General features: G+C 44.0%; 1 protein-coding gene across 1 annotated transcript; it reads right to left on the bottom strand.

Annotated features, from left to right (window-relative positions):
* Positions 1 to 5,722: 5,722 nt before the first annotated feature.
* On the bottom strand, positions 5,723 to 13,587 carry LOC128468169 (vomeronasal type-2 receptor 26-like). Its single transcript, XM_053449865.1, has 4 exons — positions 13,522 to 13,587; positions 12,775 to 13,005; positions 9,199 to 9,343; positions 5,723 to 6,672 (listed from the first exon to the last, which is right to left on the bottom strand). Exons 1-4 carry the CDS (start codon positions 13,585 to 13,587, stop codon positions 5,723 to 5,725), a joined length of 1,392 nt encoding a protein of 463 aa, XP_053305840.1.
* Positions 13,588 to 15,725: the final 2,138 nt, after the last annotated feature.

Genomic DNA, 15,725 nt, shown 5'->3' with positions numbered 1-15,725 from the left:
CATTGAGATCCCTCTGATGCTTTGGAAGCTCTCTGAAGGACCATGGCTTTTGCTCTAAGATGCAACTAAGCAAATGTCAGGTAAATCCGACTAAAACAGCTGAACTTTATTAATCAGAGTCACTTTAAATGATGGCCGGTGTGTAATGACTTCTATTTAACATGAGTTTAAATGTGATTGGTTAATTCTGAACACAGCCCCAGTTATACGAGAGTCACACATTTATGCAACCAGGTTATTGTGAGAGTTTTTTTTCACTCAAAGATTTTAGTTTGTTTTGCAGTTGTTCACGTGTGATGCTGCCTTTTGGCTTTCTATAAAATCAGATACCGTATTGGCTCGATTATATGCTGCACCCGAGTATAGGCTGCACCCTAAAAGTTAGGTGCTTTTTCAAAGAAAAATTGTAATTTAAAGTGTAATAGAGATGCTGCCACTCTGTGTGTCCCCCCGAGACATGCTGCCACTCTGTGTGTCTCCCCGAGACATGCTGCCACTCTGTGTGTCCCCCCGAGACAGGCTGCCACTCTGTGTGTCCCCCCGAGACATGCTGCCACTCTATGTGTCCCCCCGAGACATGCTGCCACTCTGTGTGTCTCCCCAAGACATGCTGCCACTCTGTGTGTCTCCCCAAGACATGCTGCCACTCTGTGTGTCCCCCCGAGACATGCTGCCACTCTATGTGTCCCCCCGGCACATGCTGCCACTCTGTGTGTCTCCCCGAGACATGCTGCCACTCTATGTGTCCCCTCGAGACATGCTGCCACTCTGTGTCCCCCCGAGATATACTGCCACTCTGTGTCCCCCCAACCCGAGATATGCTGTGTCCCCCGAGATGTGCCCCCCCCCTAGACTTACCAGTGCAGACTCCCGGAGTCCTGGGTGTCTTGCGGGGCCAGCGGGGGACATCTATTCTACGCGTATACCACTTCCGGTGCCGGCACTTCCACTGTGAGAAGCGCATCGCGTAGACGTTCACCGGCGAGCGTAAACAACCTCTGCTGCCGGCACGTCTGCATGATGTGCTTTAACAATCTCCCTTGCCGCGACTACCCCCGTGGAAAGTGCCAGCAGGGGAGGCTGTCTGATCGTATCAGAGAATAGGATGCAGGTCCCCTGCACCGCTGCTGGGGATCTGTATCCTAACCCTGCTGCCTGCCCGGCGCCCAGAACTGCATGTCCCGGGTGTCGGGCGAAACGAATAGCGCATTCCTGAGCTAAACCCCGAATATAGGCCGCACCCCCACTTTAAAGACTTAAAGTGGGGGAAAAAAGTGCGGCCTATATTCGGGCAAATATGGTATTTCTTAATTTTACATGCCAAAATTTGTTCTACAGATATTATTTTATTCATTTATGGTTTGTTGGGGGAACTTACTAAACCCAGACGATTTGGGGGGAAAAATGATCCTGTCCAAAAAAAATATCATCATTTGATTATTCACCGTGAGAACTCCTCCAATTATAAGGTCCCCATCTTTAAAATACTCAAAGACTTCATATGGTTTGATGACTTGCAGATGACAGGCCGGTGCTGGGCTGTGGATCTCAGATCTGCAGGGCGTCACACACAGGAGCAACAAACAAACGAGACGTTTCAATGGAAGAGACCCAGCGATCAGCATCATGCAGCCCAGTAACCTGCCGAGTGCCAGAGAGTGTCTGCCGGGTTCGGTGGAATCGAGCACCGTGTGGGTCAGTGGCATCTGCTGCATCTGATATCATTGTAATGAACCTGAACATCTCGGCTCTTTTTATACAGTGCGGTCTCATTCATTGCAATGGAGTCTCAATATAGATGCAGGACTTTGGGTTTTGGGATCGCAATTCTATGTCGGTTTTAAATTGCATATACAAACGCAAACTTTTATCAAATGTCTTTGAAGTAGTAATTAGTTTTAGCAGGACGTTTCACTTATCAGCAGTTTTGTGCCCTTTAATAATATTTGTACGGTTTTCTCAGATCTACATGTTATTCGGCACTTTTAAATTATCATTTATTTTTCTGCATATGCCATTTTACGGTTATTTTACTGAATACACTGCATAGAGCACTTTTGATATGTTTTTTGAATGATATTTGAATATATTTATATTCTATTTTTTTACTTCTTATTTACAATGTTGGTTAATTTAGTCCAGTTTAGAAGTGGGTCACTCATATTAAATAAAATGAAAATTTAGCACAGAAATGCATAATTTGTTTATGTACCGTTTGTTATCTATTTGTATTCATATTCTCCAGCTCTGACACCCACTTTTAGCATATTCAAGGCATTTTTTAATGTACATCACTTACTATAATCCCCCAGTGTATATTGCTTCAGGATCCTACTGTCAGCCAAAACAGGAAGTAATAACCCACTTCCTGGACTCTCCCTGCATTATATCAGAAGGCCGCACACGAGCCTCTGGTGCTAGAGTTTGTTTCTTTTGTGAAGCTTTTTTCACAAATATCTTTGGGCAAAACATCAAACAGCCATCACTTACAGCACTTCGGTCAGGTCGTTCAATTAAGACTTAAGTCTGTAATGTAAGCAATAATCGTTCGTTATGCAAATTTGTTCCTTGAGTTGTTACAAGAAATTACCAGTTAAGATGATGAAGTTGGAGATTTGTACAACTTGTCTGGCAGAAAGACTCACTGGAGATGGCAGCTGAGCAGACTTTAACTGCAGTGCTCCAGCTGGCAGTCTTCTATATGTAATAAAGCAGCAGAGTTATTCAAGCAGAAATCCACCATATTACGTTAAGACGCTTTCAAAACATATATTACTTTAATATTTATTTTTCATTTATATTTTTAAAGTATTATTGGCCTTATAAAGTGAGCCTGTGCTATTTTTAAATACCTTAACGTACTTTATCATCATAATATGCCAGGGGCATGTCCTGCTCCCTCACTTGCTTACATCCACGGGGGGGGGGGGGGTATGGACACCTGGAGGGGTGCCGATTCTCCTTGCGGCATTTATCACAGACTCTATGCGCTGTCTCTTTGCTTCCTGCAATTGCCCTCTGTTGGGGCCATAAATCATGCAGGACGCCACACCAACATGCCCTATATAGCTCGGAGTTACTTGTTACTGGTGTTCAGGCATTCAGATGCTATCTTATTGCTACGATGTATCCCTACCTCTAAGCTTTTCTTACTCCCTAAGACTCTTTTGGGGAAGCTGTAGTGTCTTCCCTTGTAGAGGGGAGTCAGTAGGACTGCTGCAGCGTCACAGTCCTCGCTCGAGTACCCTGTGGCTGCTGGAGGGAAGGCTCCTGATGTCTGCTCAGAAGGAAGCTTCTGGCGGGTATGAGAGAGAGGGACTAGTAAGCGGCCATTGCACTTATACGCCACCTCTGCAACAGGCACATGAGGTTACCTGCATTTTAATGAGAAGGGTCCACTATCTGTTGTGACCACTTGGTGATTCACTAAACGCATGTTTTAAGATTACTTAATGTTAGTGGTTTTTTTGAGCGATCAAATCTCTTGTAGTAATCTTGTGGGTTGAATTTTCCTCAGTATAGTCCGTTAATAAATGCTTATAATTCCAGTCCCTTTTATAGCACAGAATATCCCAAACATGGTTCTCAAGCCAAAGGAGCTCGAAGGTTCTTTCCCCTTCACAATGTCTTTCTGCAGACGATCTCTCAGGAGGAAGGTGCTGCTCCTCAGAACTTCTCTGCCACTTGCTAGATGTGGGGCTCCTCTTTCTATCATCATGTTTCTCTGCTCTCCACAGCCTCCACAGGGATTAACCCCTCCCACCCAGCAGGTTCCAGTCTTCTCATTTGTTACAGAAACCTCCAGACACCAGGAAAAGTGCCAATAGGACTAAGCAACAACTGCATCTTCTGCACATGTATATGAAGATGGAAGAAAGCATGATAGCCAAGAATGGGTGTCTACATAATCTGGTATATCCCCTTTTACTTTGGATGAGGGAACATTCTGGCTAAATTGCTGTTCTGTTAAGATATAGTCTGCACAAAGGTCTGACAATCAGTGTATAGCAGAAACTGAAAATCCAAACAAAAAGATGAATGTGGAGAAAGGATCTACCCTGACGGGCCATAACCTTTTATGACTTTTGTTCCAAAGAAAGGAAGAAATCTCTCAGATGTCTTTATAACACATTAGTAGGGAACTTTTGTGAAAAAGTTTAAAGGAAAAAGGAACCAAAATGTTGAGAATACCCCCCAAGTACTTGATTTAGAATTGGTTTTGATATTGTTGGGAATATTAGTATGATGTTAATTCACCAGTTACTGTTCTGTGTTTCATTGTGGAATGTGAGCCTCTTTTATGGATTAACTGTGTAGTAAAGATATTTCACCCACATTATAATAAGGTTAAAGGCCCCATTTACCATAAAATACCATCTATACTGGGTATCATTGGAAGATTATTTTCGTACTTTTGAGAGATTCATATTTTGTGGTCATTCTACATTTTGATTCATAAAAGCTGATGGATTACTAAATCCCAATGCGCTCTATGGGCCAAATTGCAATTTATGTCTTTGTAATGGAAGGGAATGGGCCCCCTCCCATGAAACAATGGGGAAGGAGATATGACTGTTGGCCTATGAAGGAATGCATTGTGTCCCTCTCATTCATTGGTTTACAACTTTGTATCAAGTATAAACAGAGGCGGCACTTTCTTACTTCCTCTTCCACCAGGATCAGGCTGAGAGGAGATCTGGACTGAGTCAGGATGATCATATGGGAACTTTTTGGAAATTTGTGTCAGTGTGGGGTATGCTACTTTCTTGAATAAAGTGTGTAGAATAGAGGTATATGGTATATGGTGTCATGGGATTGGCGTCCTATTGCTAAATTAATTGTTATGTAAGGTGCTTGCTGCGGTGAGGGAGCGTGGCCAGCCTCAGGTGTTCTAGGCTGGTGTCACTGTTTGTAGTCACCTTGCCAGCGCCGGAGAGATCAAGTGTGAGCTGATGTGCAACACTGGTTTGAAGCTCTTTCTGAATATGATGGGGGTAACTTGGTCGTCAGCTGGCAGTGGTTTATTTGTCAGTTTCTCTGGTGATTAACACGGATTCATATTCTGTTTAGTCACAGCTGTGGTTTGTGGTCACCTTGTCAGCACCTAAGGGGACTATATGGTATATCCGCAACTGCGAAAATTGGGAGACACCAAGCCAGTATGGTCTGAGGTGCAATACTGGTTTGAAGATTTTGGTGTATTCGTTGGGTGTAACTGCCTGATCAAATCCGTCATCAGCTGGCGGGTGGTTAATGTCCTTAAGTTGGCAGTGAATATTTATTGAATGAAGCTGTGGCCAAGCCCTTGCCCACATATTTGTGTCTGGTGTCCTATTGTGGAAGATTCTACTGATATCTGTATGGATACTATAGGACTAAGCAGTCATGAATAACCTCTGCTGTAGTTGTTACTCATGACTTAATCTGAAAAACAGGCCTCCATAATGAGTAAAACCTCTGACTCCAAACATCAACCCCTTTCACACAGAGGAACATTATGACAATTTTCCAGGTTTCTATACATTTAATTTTATTAGACAATTTGATTACATATTCCATATATTCAGGGTGTGATATTATGTTTCTGAATAAGATATTTAAAAATGCCCCAAACCACCAGCACTGGAAGGGATGTGTGCAGTTGACCCGGATATTCCCCTTATCCTATTATTTCACAAGACTTTCCAGTATGAGACTACGGAGTAATGTACTTTGCATCAAATCAGCGTTTACTTCCCTTTACAAGAAAAATATGACTTACTGGCTGCTTATTCCTTTTCTGTATTAGATGTGTTTTAGTGTTCATTTCTGGCTTTATCAACACAATATAGCACTTGGGGAAAAATATACAGCCCAGAATCCCAGCGCTCGAAGCCAAAATGGCAAAAATCTCTACGGCTACCATGTTCTTCCCTTTGGTGCTCAGATAGGCCGGGATCATCGCAATCCAAACGCTGCAGAACACCAGCATGCTGAAGGTGATGTGTTTGGCCTCATTAAAACTATCCGGTAATGACCTGGCTAAAAAAGCCATAATAAAATTAACAGCTGCCAGAAGCCCCATATAACCCAGGACACTGTAGAAGAAAAAAACAGAGCCTTCATTACACTGGACAATGATTTTCCCTGGTGATGTGTGCATGTCCAGCTCCTGAAAGGGGGGAGAAATTGACAACCACACAACATTAATCAAAATCTGGATAGAGGAGCATGCCAGAACAACAGAATTTGACACTTTGACCTTCATCCATTTTCTCCAGGAGCTGCCAGGTTTGGTAGCGTTGAAAGCTATGAAAACCATGATGGTCTTGGCCAACAAAGAAGACACAGCGACTGAGAAGATGACCCCAAAAGCAGTTTGTCGCAGCATGCAGGTTATATCCACAGGGCGACCGAGGAACAGAAACACACAGAGGAAGCTCAGCATGAGGGACACCAGGAGGAGGAAGCTGAGGTTCCGGTTATTGGCTCTGACAATAGGGGTGTCCCGAAAAGCAATAAAGATTCCCAGTGAAAAACTTGTTATTACTGAAAATAATGCAGAAAAAAGGGAAAGGATTGGAGCCATTATATCATCTTCATACGACAAGAAGTCATATTTCTTTGGAATACACTTCATTCTTTTCTGGTCTGGCCATTTGTTATCAGGACACTTCTGGCAGTTATTGCTGTCTGTAAAATATGAGAGGACATTAGGGCAGAACCTTGCAGGAAGGTATGAATGACGGAAGAATCCACACACGAATTCTTTTGTGTTTTTTTCTACAGGTAGAAGAGTAAAATCTTTGAACACCCTTAAATACTCACAAGCCGGGCATTCAGCATATTTTGCATATTCACCAAACACTTTTCTGTCTCTCCTAGCCTGCTGTGATGTGAGAGGTAACTATACTTACCCGTGCAGAGGCGTCCTCCAGCACATGCGCGAAAGCCGGTTCTCTTAAAGGGACCGCGTCCCGGAAATTGGGCAGGTATCAGGGGGCTTCCGGGACTACTTAAACAACTGGCACCTTTCCTAAGGTGCTCAGTTGTTGTTTAGAGTTCCTGATAGCAACTCAGCGGCTTGCCCCCTGCCTCCCTTAAAATTCCAGTTAACCCTTTCCTGCCTGTTCCTGATCCGCCCTGCACCTTGACCCTTCCCTTGACTCCGTCTCTGTTCCCTTTGTTTGGATTTCTCAGCTTTGACTCGTATTTGGATCTCAACTTCGGCTACGTCTTACCCCTGGCATTCTGCTCTGCTGCTCCGTATTAACCTTCAGTCTTCTGTGGGGTTCATGTTATCTGTCTACCAACACAGAGTCTACGTTAACTCTTTGTCTGCTGTTCCTGAGTCCGTCTACCAACACAGAGTCTACGTTAACTCTTTGTCTGCTGTTCCTGAGTCCGTCTACCAACACAGAGTCTACGTTAACTCTTTGTCTGCTGTTCCTGAGTCCGTCTACCAACCCAGAGTCTACGTTAACTCCATGTCTGCTGTTCCTGAGTCCGTCTACCTACCTAGAGTCTACGTTAACCCTTGGTCTGCTGTTCCTGAGTCCGTCTACCTAACCAGAGTCTACATTAACTCCATGAATGCCGTTCATTGTCCCTAACTTTGTGTTCCAGTTTTGCATCCTAGCCGGGGCTCCCAAGGTACCGGAAGCACCCGCAGCCCATTGAAAAGGCTGGAAGGGTGGTCTCCCTGGAGCCATAATGCACCACCATAGCTTAATTTCTTTATGGTCCCAGCGGAGACCTGGCCTGACCGCCATACAATGACAACACTTTTCATCAAAGCAAAGCCTCGACTGACCCCCAGAAGTCCTATAGGCTTTCATGATGCTATCCACATAACAGAACAGGCCAGAGCAATCCTTAGGCACCTTCTGATGAATGACACTGGTTAGGATCGCAGGCAGCCAATTAGTAAAAATCTGAAGAATGAGGAGATAACGTCTCATCCTACTTTTTACTAACACCCCCCTTAGTAGGCTTGTCAAACGTCTCTATGGGGAGGAAGGATAAAGTGCCTTCTTTTGTGTATTGGTCAGCGAGATGGGCTTGTTTTTTTCTGCCAATAAGGTGGTGAAATGGGGGCTCGGTTTGCAAGGTATGAGGTGGGATAGAGTGGCATGGAAGCTGTCTTGTCATGTCCAGGTGCACATGGTGCCCCAGATCCTATTGCTGCACATTGGGGGTAATGACTTGTGCATGTTCCCATCCAGATCCTTATAGCTAATATGAAGGCTGACTTCCAGCAATTTTAGCTTGCGGATTCTGTTTGCATAGCTTGGTTTGTACTGTTATTGTTAAGCCTAGTGAGTTGGAAGGGGATCCTGCGGGTCTGTTTATATAAGACAGGGTTCATCTTTTGAATGTGAGGCTGTAAATTTGGTTGCTCAATGTTCAGTCTAGCTTGGAGAGGTGGTGGGCCAGTGGTGGGCAAAGGAGGTTGCATTCTCTGGCTATGGGGACCCATATTGGTGGATTTAATTGTGGAGTGCAGGACACTCCTGGGGCTGGTGCCCTCGTAATTCTGTTTTTTTTGGATTTGGGCTGCCATGCATGGGGAGCTGGTTGGGGATATTATTGGTACGCCTATGCCAGCCGGTGGTGGTGTTGCAGTTAATTGGTTATTTTATGCTTATGTTATTTTTTTGTTAAATGCAATGGGATGGCTCAGCTGCTAATAAATAAACCTAATATTTTATTGAGGTGCCTTAAAAATAGAATGAATGCAGAGAAAATTATAATATATAATATGTCCTCAGGTTGAACAATCCATAAATCCCAGGCTGCAGAAAGTGTCTGTTGTAATGTAGAGAATAGTGCAGCCACTGGCGTAACTACAGGGGTCGCAGCGGTTGCATAAAGGGGACTCGGTTTGACCTCTGCAACCCCATGTTCCCGTCTCCTCTTACTGATTCAAAGTCCTTCAGAAAGGACCCTTCGGACCTGGACCAGTGCAGAAGGGCCCTTTCTAAACTATTTTGAACCAGCCCAGGCAGACAAGAGCGTTTCGGGTTACGTTACATCACGTGACCCCATGTTGAGACCGAGTCTGCAAGCGCAGAGCCCTCTTCCTAGTGGTCAAACCTAGCATCAGCATCTCCAAATCTCACTATGCATGACACCCTCCTAGTTTTCAGACGTAATTTGGGTTTGTCTCCTGGCTTCTAGAATCACTTTGCAGGAAACCCCATTCTTACACATTCCTACCTATCTCATTGGACACTTCCCCCTCTGAACATGGGACACAGCGGTAGCAGCAAGTGAGATACCCTCTACCAGGGGCTTTTCTGGATCCTGGAAGACAATAGTCATTACATCGAGCCTTTGGAACCTGGGAAAGAAATAATAATAGCAAAAAGTAGTAACAATAATGTGTTCATAAAACTCACCCCCTCCTTGCTCTTGTCCCCAGTTAACTTAACTATGGATGGTCTTATATAGAGAGCTCAAAGGGGAGATCAAGCACTTGTCATATTTAATCCCTTCCATGCAGACGGTTTTGAGTACCAGTATGTTGGTTTAATCAAGATACATACTAATTATACTTCATTTTTGTTGCAAAAGACAAAATAGGACTTTCATTTGAAACACACAAAAATATTAATGTGCTAGTATGAAAAAACTATACCAAAATAAAAATGTTTGCAATTTTACTTTCCTTTTTAACATCAATATTAACGAAAATCATTAATATTAATAAAATACACAGTAGGTGCCTCTGAAGTGTTTCTAAGTGGCAAGCAGGAGTTATCACCTGGCGTTAGAAACTGGAGGTAGGGACTGCAAACACTAACAGGTAACCCACACTAATCACACTGATACAACATGTTCACACTGTCTATCTTGCTCCTTCTCATCACCTCTCTGCCAAAACTAATCACCATATCCTATTGCACCGAGCCCCATAATGATCCCCACACCATCCTTATCTCACCCTCCCTCCGCCCATCACCTATGCTTGCTTCGCATGATCTCCTATGTTTCCTTAGAAACCTTTCCCCTTTTACTCCTACCGCTACCAAAACTACCTGCTCCTTTAAGTCCTACTCCTACATTCTCTCACTGTCACTCCCACATATGGTGGCCTCCACTTTAGCCACACTTCTAGGCAAGAAGAGACTCATGGAGGCGGTGTTGGAATCCTGTTCTCCCTCTCCTGGTTCTATCAACACCTCCCTCCCCTCTCTGTCATTCTCCTCCTTCGAAGTTCACTCCATACGCCTGTTTTCCCCTCTCTCTCAGAGTGGCAGTCATATATCACCCTCCTGGACCTACCTGGCAGTTCTTGGATAACTTTGCTGCCTGGTTGTCCCACTTTCTCTCTCCAAACATCCCAACCATAAACCTTGGTGACGGATACCGTATTGACCTGGTATTTTCTAATCTTTGCTCAATATCGGAGTTCACCTGTCGATCACCATCTCCTCACCTACAATCTCACACTAACACCTAAACCTCTTTCCCCTCCTCCACACCTCCGCACCGGAATCTCCGCAATGTTGATCGTCTCATTTTCTAATCTAATTCTACTTGGCATTTCCCAGACTTCTACTATAACCTGCCCTGACCTTGCCACAGCACACTATATCAACACTCTATCAACTGCACTTGACTCACTTGCTCCCCCTCAACTTAGCAAAGCTCCATGTCGTCAACTTCAGCCCTGGCACTCAAAGCAGATGCGCTATTTACAAAAGTGCTCCCGCACTGCTGAGCGTGTCTGAAGGAAATCTCGCTCCGAAGCTGACTACAACCACTATAGGTTCATCCTCCAGGCTTACACATCTGCCCTTCAGCTAGCTAAACAAACATACTTTTCTTCCCTCATTTCATCTCTTTCCTCCAACCTCAAATGACTTTTCTCCACCTTCCACTCTCTTCTCACCCCGCCCACACCACCTCCCTCATCTGCCTTTAGTGGCCAAGATCCTATAAACTATTTCCAAAAAACCATAATACATGCGCAACAACATTCCAGTGCATCTATTCCCCGCTCCTCCTCGATCCTTCCGCGATCAACCCCTCACTTGGAAAACTTATCGAAAGCTTTGGCTTCAAAAACCCCCTCTATGCAGGGGACACACAAATCTATCTCTCCACCCCAATCTCTCTGCATCTGTGCTCTCTCAGATCAGCAGCTGCTTTTCTGGCATCTCTTCCTGGATGGCCTCTCCCACCTCAAGATAAACATGTATAAGACTTCTAATCCCTCCCTCTAACTCTATTCCCCTTTCTGACCTTTCTATCGCTATCAACGGTACCACTATCTCTCCATCACCACACGTCCGCTGCCATGGAGTGACCCTAGTCTCTAACCTATCTTTTATCCCTCACATCAAATCACTCTCTAAATCCTGCCACAACCAACATTTCCAAAATCCGCCCATTCCAGCCCCGCAAAACTACTAATCCACTCCCTGGTAATCTCCCGTCTAGACTATTGCAACAACCTACTTACCGACCTCCCTCTCTCCCGGCTATCCCCCCCTCCAGTCTGTCCTCAAAAGCAAATATACACCAGCCCGCCCTCTAAGAGCCAACAATGACCTGCTCCTTGCATCTTCACGTATCACCTCCTCCCATGCTCGCCTACAGGACTTCTCTTGCGCGGCACCAACCCTCTGGAACGCTCTTCCCCGTGCTGTCTGACTCTCACCAACTCTACAAACGTTCCCTAAAAATCTTTCTCTTCATTTTCTCTGTATTGCTTATTTTTTTACTTATTTTATTTTTATTGCTTTTTTCTTTAAATTGCAAGACATCCTGTCTCTCACTCTCTTCTGTCCAATTTCCCATTGCGAGGCATTCTGTATGTAACGGCATAAAGGATATCGGCGTCCAAGCTGTCAATGGACATTCAGATCTTCTGTGAAGGAGCAGGGAGATGTCCCAGCTGAAGCAACAGGACTTGCCGATAAGCACAGCTTTGAATGACCTACCATTACATCCATATGGTCACGAAGGGGCTAATCTCCACAGTTTATATCGTTCTAATGCTGGTCTCAACACACTTCTAGATCCAAATTACTCAATTATGCTAGGTTCAAATCTAAATTGTATGTTTACACCACTGAGCTCACTACTTTATTTGGTTTGTTTGTAAAGTATGTTTGAGGGTAAGATTAATTTTGATATGGTTCTGTAGTCAGTCCATCTCCTTTCTGATTTAAGACAGCAGCTTTGAATATCTGGAGATGCCTGGGGAGTCCTTCTTTATAACCCCAGCTGTTTTTAATGCCACTTGGACTATGGAGTTGCCTCAATGTCTGGGGTTTCCCTCCCTGTATCATGTGCTGCTGCTTGTAGTATATAGAGCTCTAAATGTCTGTCAACAAATACACCTAAAATTCTTTCTCCGTTTTCTGTTCTCCAGTTGTGCAAGTCCTTGTCACTAATGTTGTATTACCCTGCTTGGAACTGCCATTTGTAGATGATATAAAGAGATGCAGTCAGTAGTCCCCAGCTTCCAGGACATCCCCAAATGGATCTGATGTGCTTGATCTCTCAGTAGCTGTTATGATGCTTGGGACAGTTGGTAGCTATGCATGTTTTACGTCAAATATTTAACACTAACATATTTAACACATTTATGTTACAACATAACACTATCCTGGGCAACAGAATTCTGCAACTAGTTATGTATGCCAGTAATACCTGGGTTAATATGGTGACATACCCATGTCACGTGACACTGACCGGAACATGCATGCATGTTGTCACCCTACTCTTCAATGACCAATTATATGACAAAACCTGTGGGAAACAATATGAAGTGTAACTTACTTTGCCATTTTTCCAAATGATTTGTCTTTCAAAGATATGGAAGTGCCAGATGTCAGAAGGAGCTTTATACACCTTCCCAATAATACATTTCTCTAATTCAGCATTTCTTAGTTTTGTTACTAATTTCCAGTTGGTCAGACTGTAGACGCTGGGGATCTCTCCTCTCTCATTGAAGAACTTTTCCGTCCCAAACTGGTCTGTGTAATGCACTTTACGTACATAGCTGTAGAGCTTAAAAAAGTTAAGCAAAAAAAATAAATAAGTAAGTATTGAGAATTTTGGCAGACCAAAGAAATCTTTAAGACACAAAGAAACAAATTGTGATCCCAATTAAGAAGATGTGAACCCAATTAAACTAAAAACATTCTTCTGCCAGTAATTGGGAAGAACTTGGCTCCCCCTCATATTGAAAGCTGGTCTTAATTTCTCTTAATGAAATAATTTTTAGTTCACAGTCTTTTGTTGGATCCATGCAAGAGGCTATACAGTGCTCTGTTCTTCTGTGTATACTTTGGCAGGACACAGACCTGGATAAATATACCTCCCGAGTGCCCATGTCTAGCTTGGCCAAAAGCCTCTTTGGACCTAGGCCTACAAGTCTGCCCTTCCTCAGCTGATGTCCCTATTTTTCTATGGGCTCTGTATGCTTGGGTTCTATTTTGCCTAGCAAGAGCCTTTTGGGTTCAGTATTTCAGACGTTTTCTTTCTCTTTTAAAAAATCACTTCAAGAATAGGTTCAATATTCACCTTGGTTTTGTAGTCAATTTTTTCTTGGTTTATATCCATAGCAGTCATGTTCAGGGACAGATGCATATTCCGTAAAGCATGTACCAGGGCATAGACCGCCGTGTACACAAGATAAGTGTTGCCTCCCCCCGAGTAATTCCCAGTATCTATAAAGCGCTCTTCCCCCGTGCACTTTACCGGAGTTAATTTATACAAATGCATTAAAAATAGATACTTTCTTATGTTTCTTGTAAAACAATTGAAATACTTCAGCCATATGTCTTCAATAAATGGGTCATTTGGGCTGTTCGATGGATGGACGTTGTCAATAAACATTTCCAGGTCTTGCATGTAAACTCGTTGAGGTGTGAAGCTTATACTTCCATTTAATGTTCTCATGGCGCTTAAACTATAATGAAATACAGATGTCCATGAATCTGGAAGGATAAATGTAATATTTTGGAAGATTGATATGGAACTTTCTAAAGTTTTCATACAGCCCAAAGAGCATGTGCCACAAGCGATTACAACTTGGCTCCTTGCTTTCTTGATAATAGCAAAATCCTTTAGATCATTGGCAAAGAAATCTGACATTGTAATGATAAACTCAATGCAGATCCCACTCCTGGTGATCACGCGACTCAACTCACTGAGCTCCCTCTCTCCACGTTCATCACCTGAGATGATTATTCCAACCCAATTCCAATCAAAATATTTCAAGAAGATTAAAATGCCTTCGTAACGAGTCTGCTCATCTTGAAGAGTTCGTAAGAAGTAAGGATAAGATACTCTGTCACTGAGCTGTGGGTCAGATGTCCCGTAGCTTATCTAGGCAGATAAAGAGAAGCGTTTTACCATTTTTACTAACAAACCATAGAAAATTTTCCTGTCTCCGACATCAGTCCGACACTGGTTTTGGAAAGTTCCGAGAGAGGAATCCTACATGCAGAAAGGTGTGGGTGGCCACGGGACTTTCATCAACAGAGGGAAAAGGCCAATGGAATAAAAAGGTCACCGTCCGAGGTCGATGCAGGCAGCAAAAAAGACAAAGTCCAATAAACAATCCACAGTCAATCCAGGCAGCAATCAGAGAGAGTAGTCCATAAATTAGCAGGAGTCAGGAAACGACAATATCAGCAAGTAACAACACAGATTATAGTTATGTATTGTGTATCACTCAACGGCTAAGAATAAACTGAGCAGGGGATTTAAATATGGTGCCAAACAGCTGAGCTGAGGATTGGCCAATCAAAACAAGATTGAGTGAAGCCTGCACCTAGAATGTGATGTCACCTGGAGTTTGTGAGTATTCATTACAGCGCGTATTCGCTCCCAGCAGACCTGCAGCACAGGGGATAGGACCGGAGCCCCTCCAGGATCCCCGCAGCAAACCCCCAGCGGAGAGAACCGACAGCACAGCAGGAGAGGATGGCATGGAGCGCGACACCTGACGGGAAGCAGCACCATACGATTCCACGGGAAGAAGCACCACCAGGGGCCTCCCCACCCAATGGGACTGAGCGAGAGATGGACCGGCGGCAGATGTCTCAGGGGGACTCGCCAGTAAGAGGTGACTTTTTTTCTGTCTGCACTGGTCAGAAAGTTTTTATAAAAATTGTTACATAAGCTAGAACCTACTTTCTTCAAGCATAAGGGGTAAAGATTTGTTCATATAAATAACAATTTATTGGCCGCAGTAACTTACTTTATTGGTCGCACCCCCCCCACACTTTAAGTCTTTAAAATGGGGGTGTGGCCTATAATCGGGGGTTTAGGGTAGGGATGCGCAATTTGTAACGTCTGATGTCTGGGACATGCAGTTCCGGACCCCGGGCAGGTGTTTTTTCTTTTCTTTTTTAATTAGTCCTGCTGTGGGCAGACAGCGGGGTTGGGGCTTCTTAAGCACCGGCGTAACATGACCTTCCGGCACTTCCTCATAGAGGCCTTGGAGTTAAGTGGTGTGAAGCAGCAGAGGTTGTCTACACGCATCCCTTAGACGTCCACTGGCTGCCTTCACCAGACACCAGGAACTGTGGGGGCAAGTCTGGGGATGAATTGGTAAGTCTAGGATGGCAGAGTGTCATATCTGAGGAGCAGAGTGGCGTATCTAGGGGCAGAGTAGCATACATTGAAGGAAAAAAACTTTTGATCCCCTGATGGCTTTGTACATTTGCCCACTGACATGATCAGTCTATAATTTTAATGGTAGGTTTATTTCAAGAGTG

This window comes from Spea bombifrons, chromosome 1, assembly GCF_027358695.1.
Source record: "Spea bombifrons isolate aSpeBom1 chromosome 1, aSpeBom1.2.pri, whole genome shotgun sequence".
Taxonomy (NCBI): Eukaryota; Metazoa; Chordata; class Amphibia; order Anura; family Pelobatidae; genus Spea; species Spea bombifrons.
This window is presented reverse-complemented; position numbering and strand designations above follow the sequence as displayed.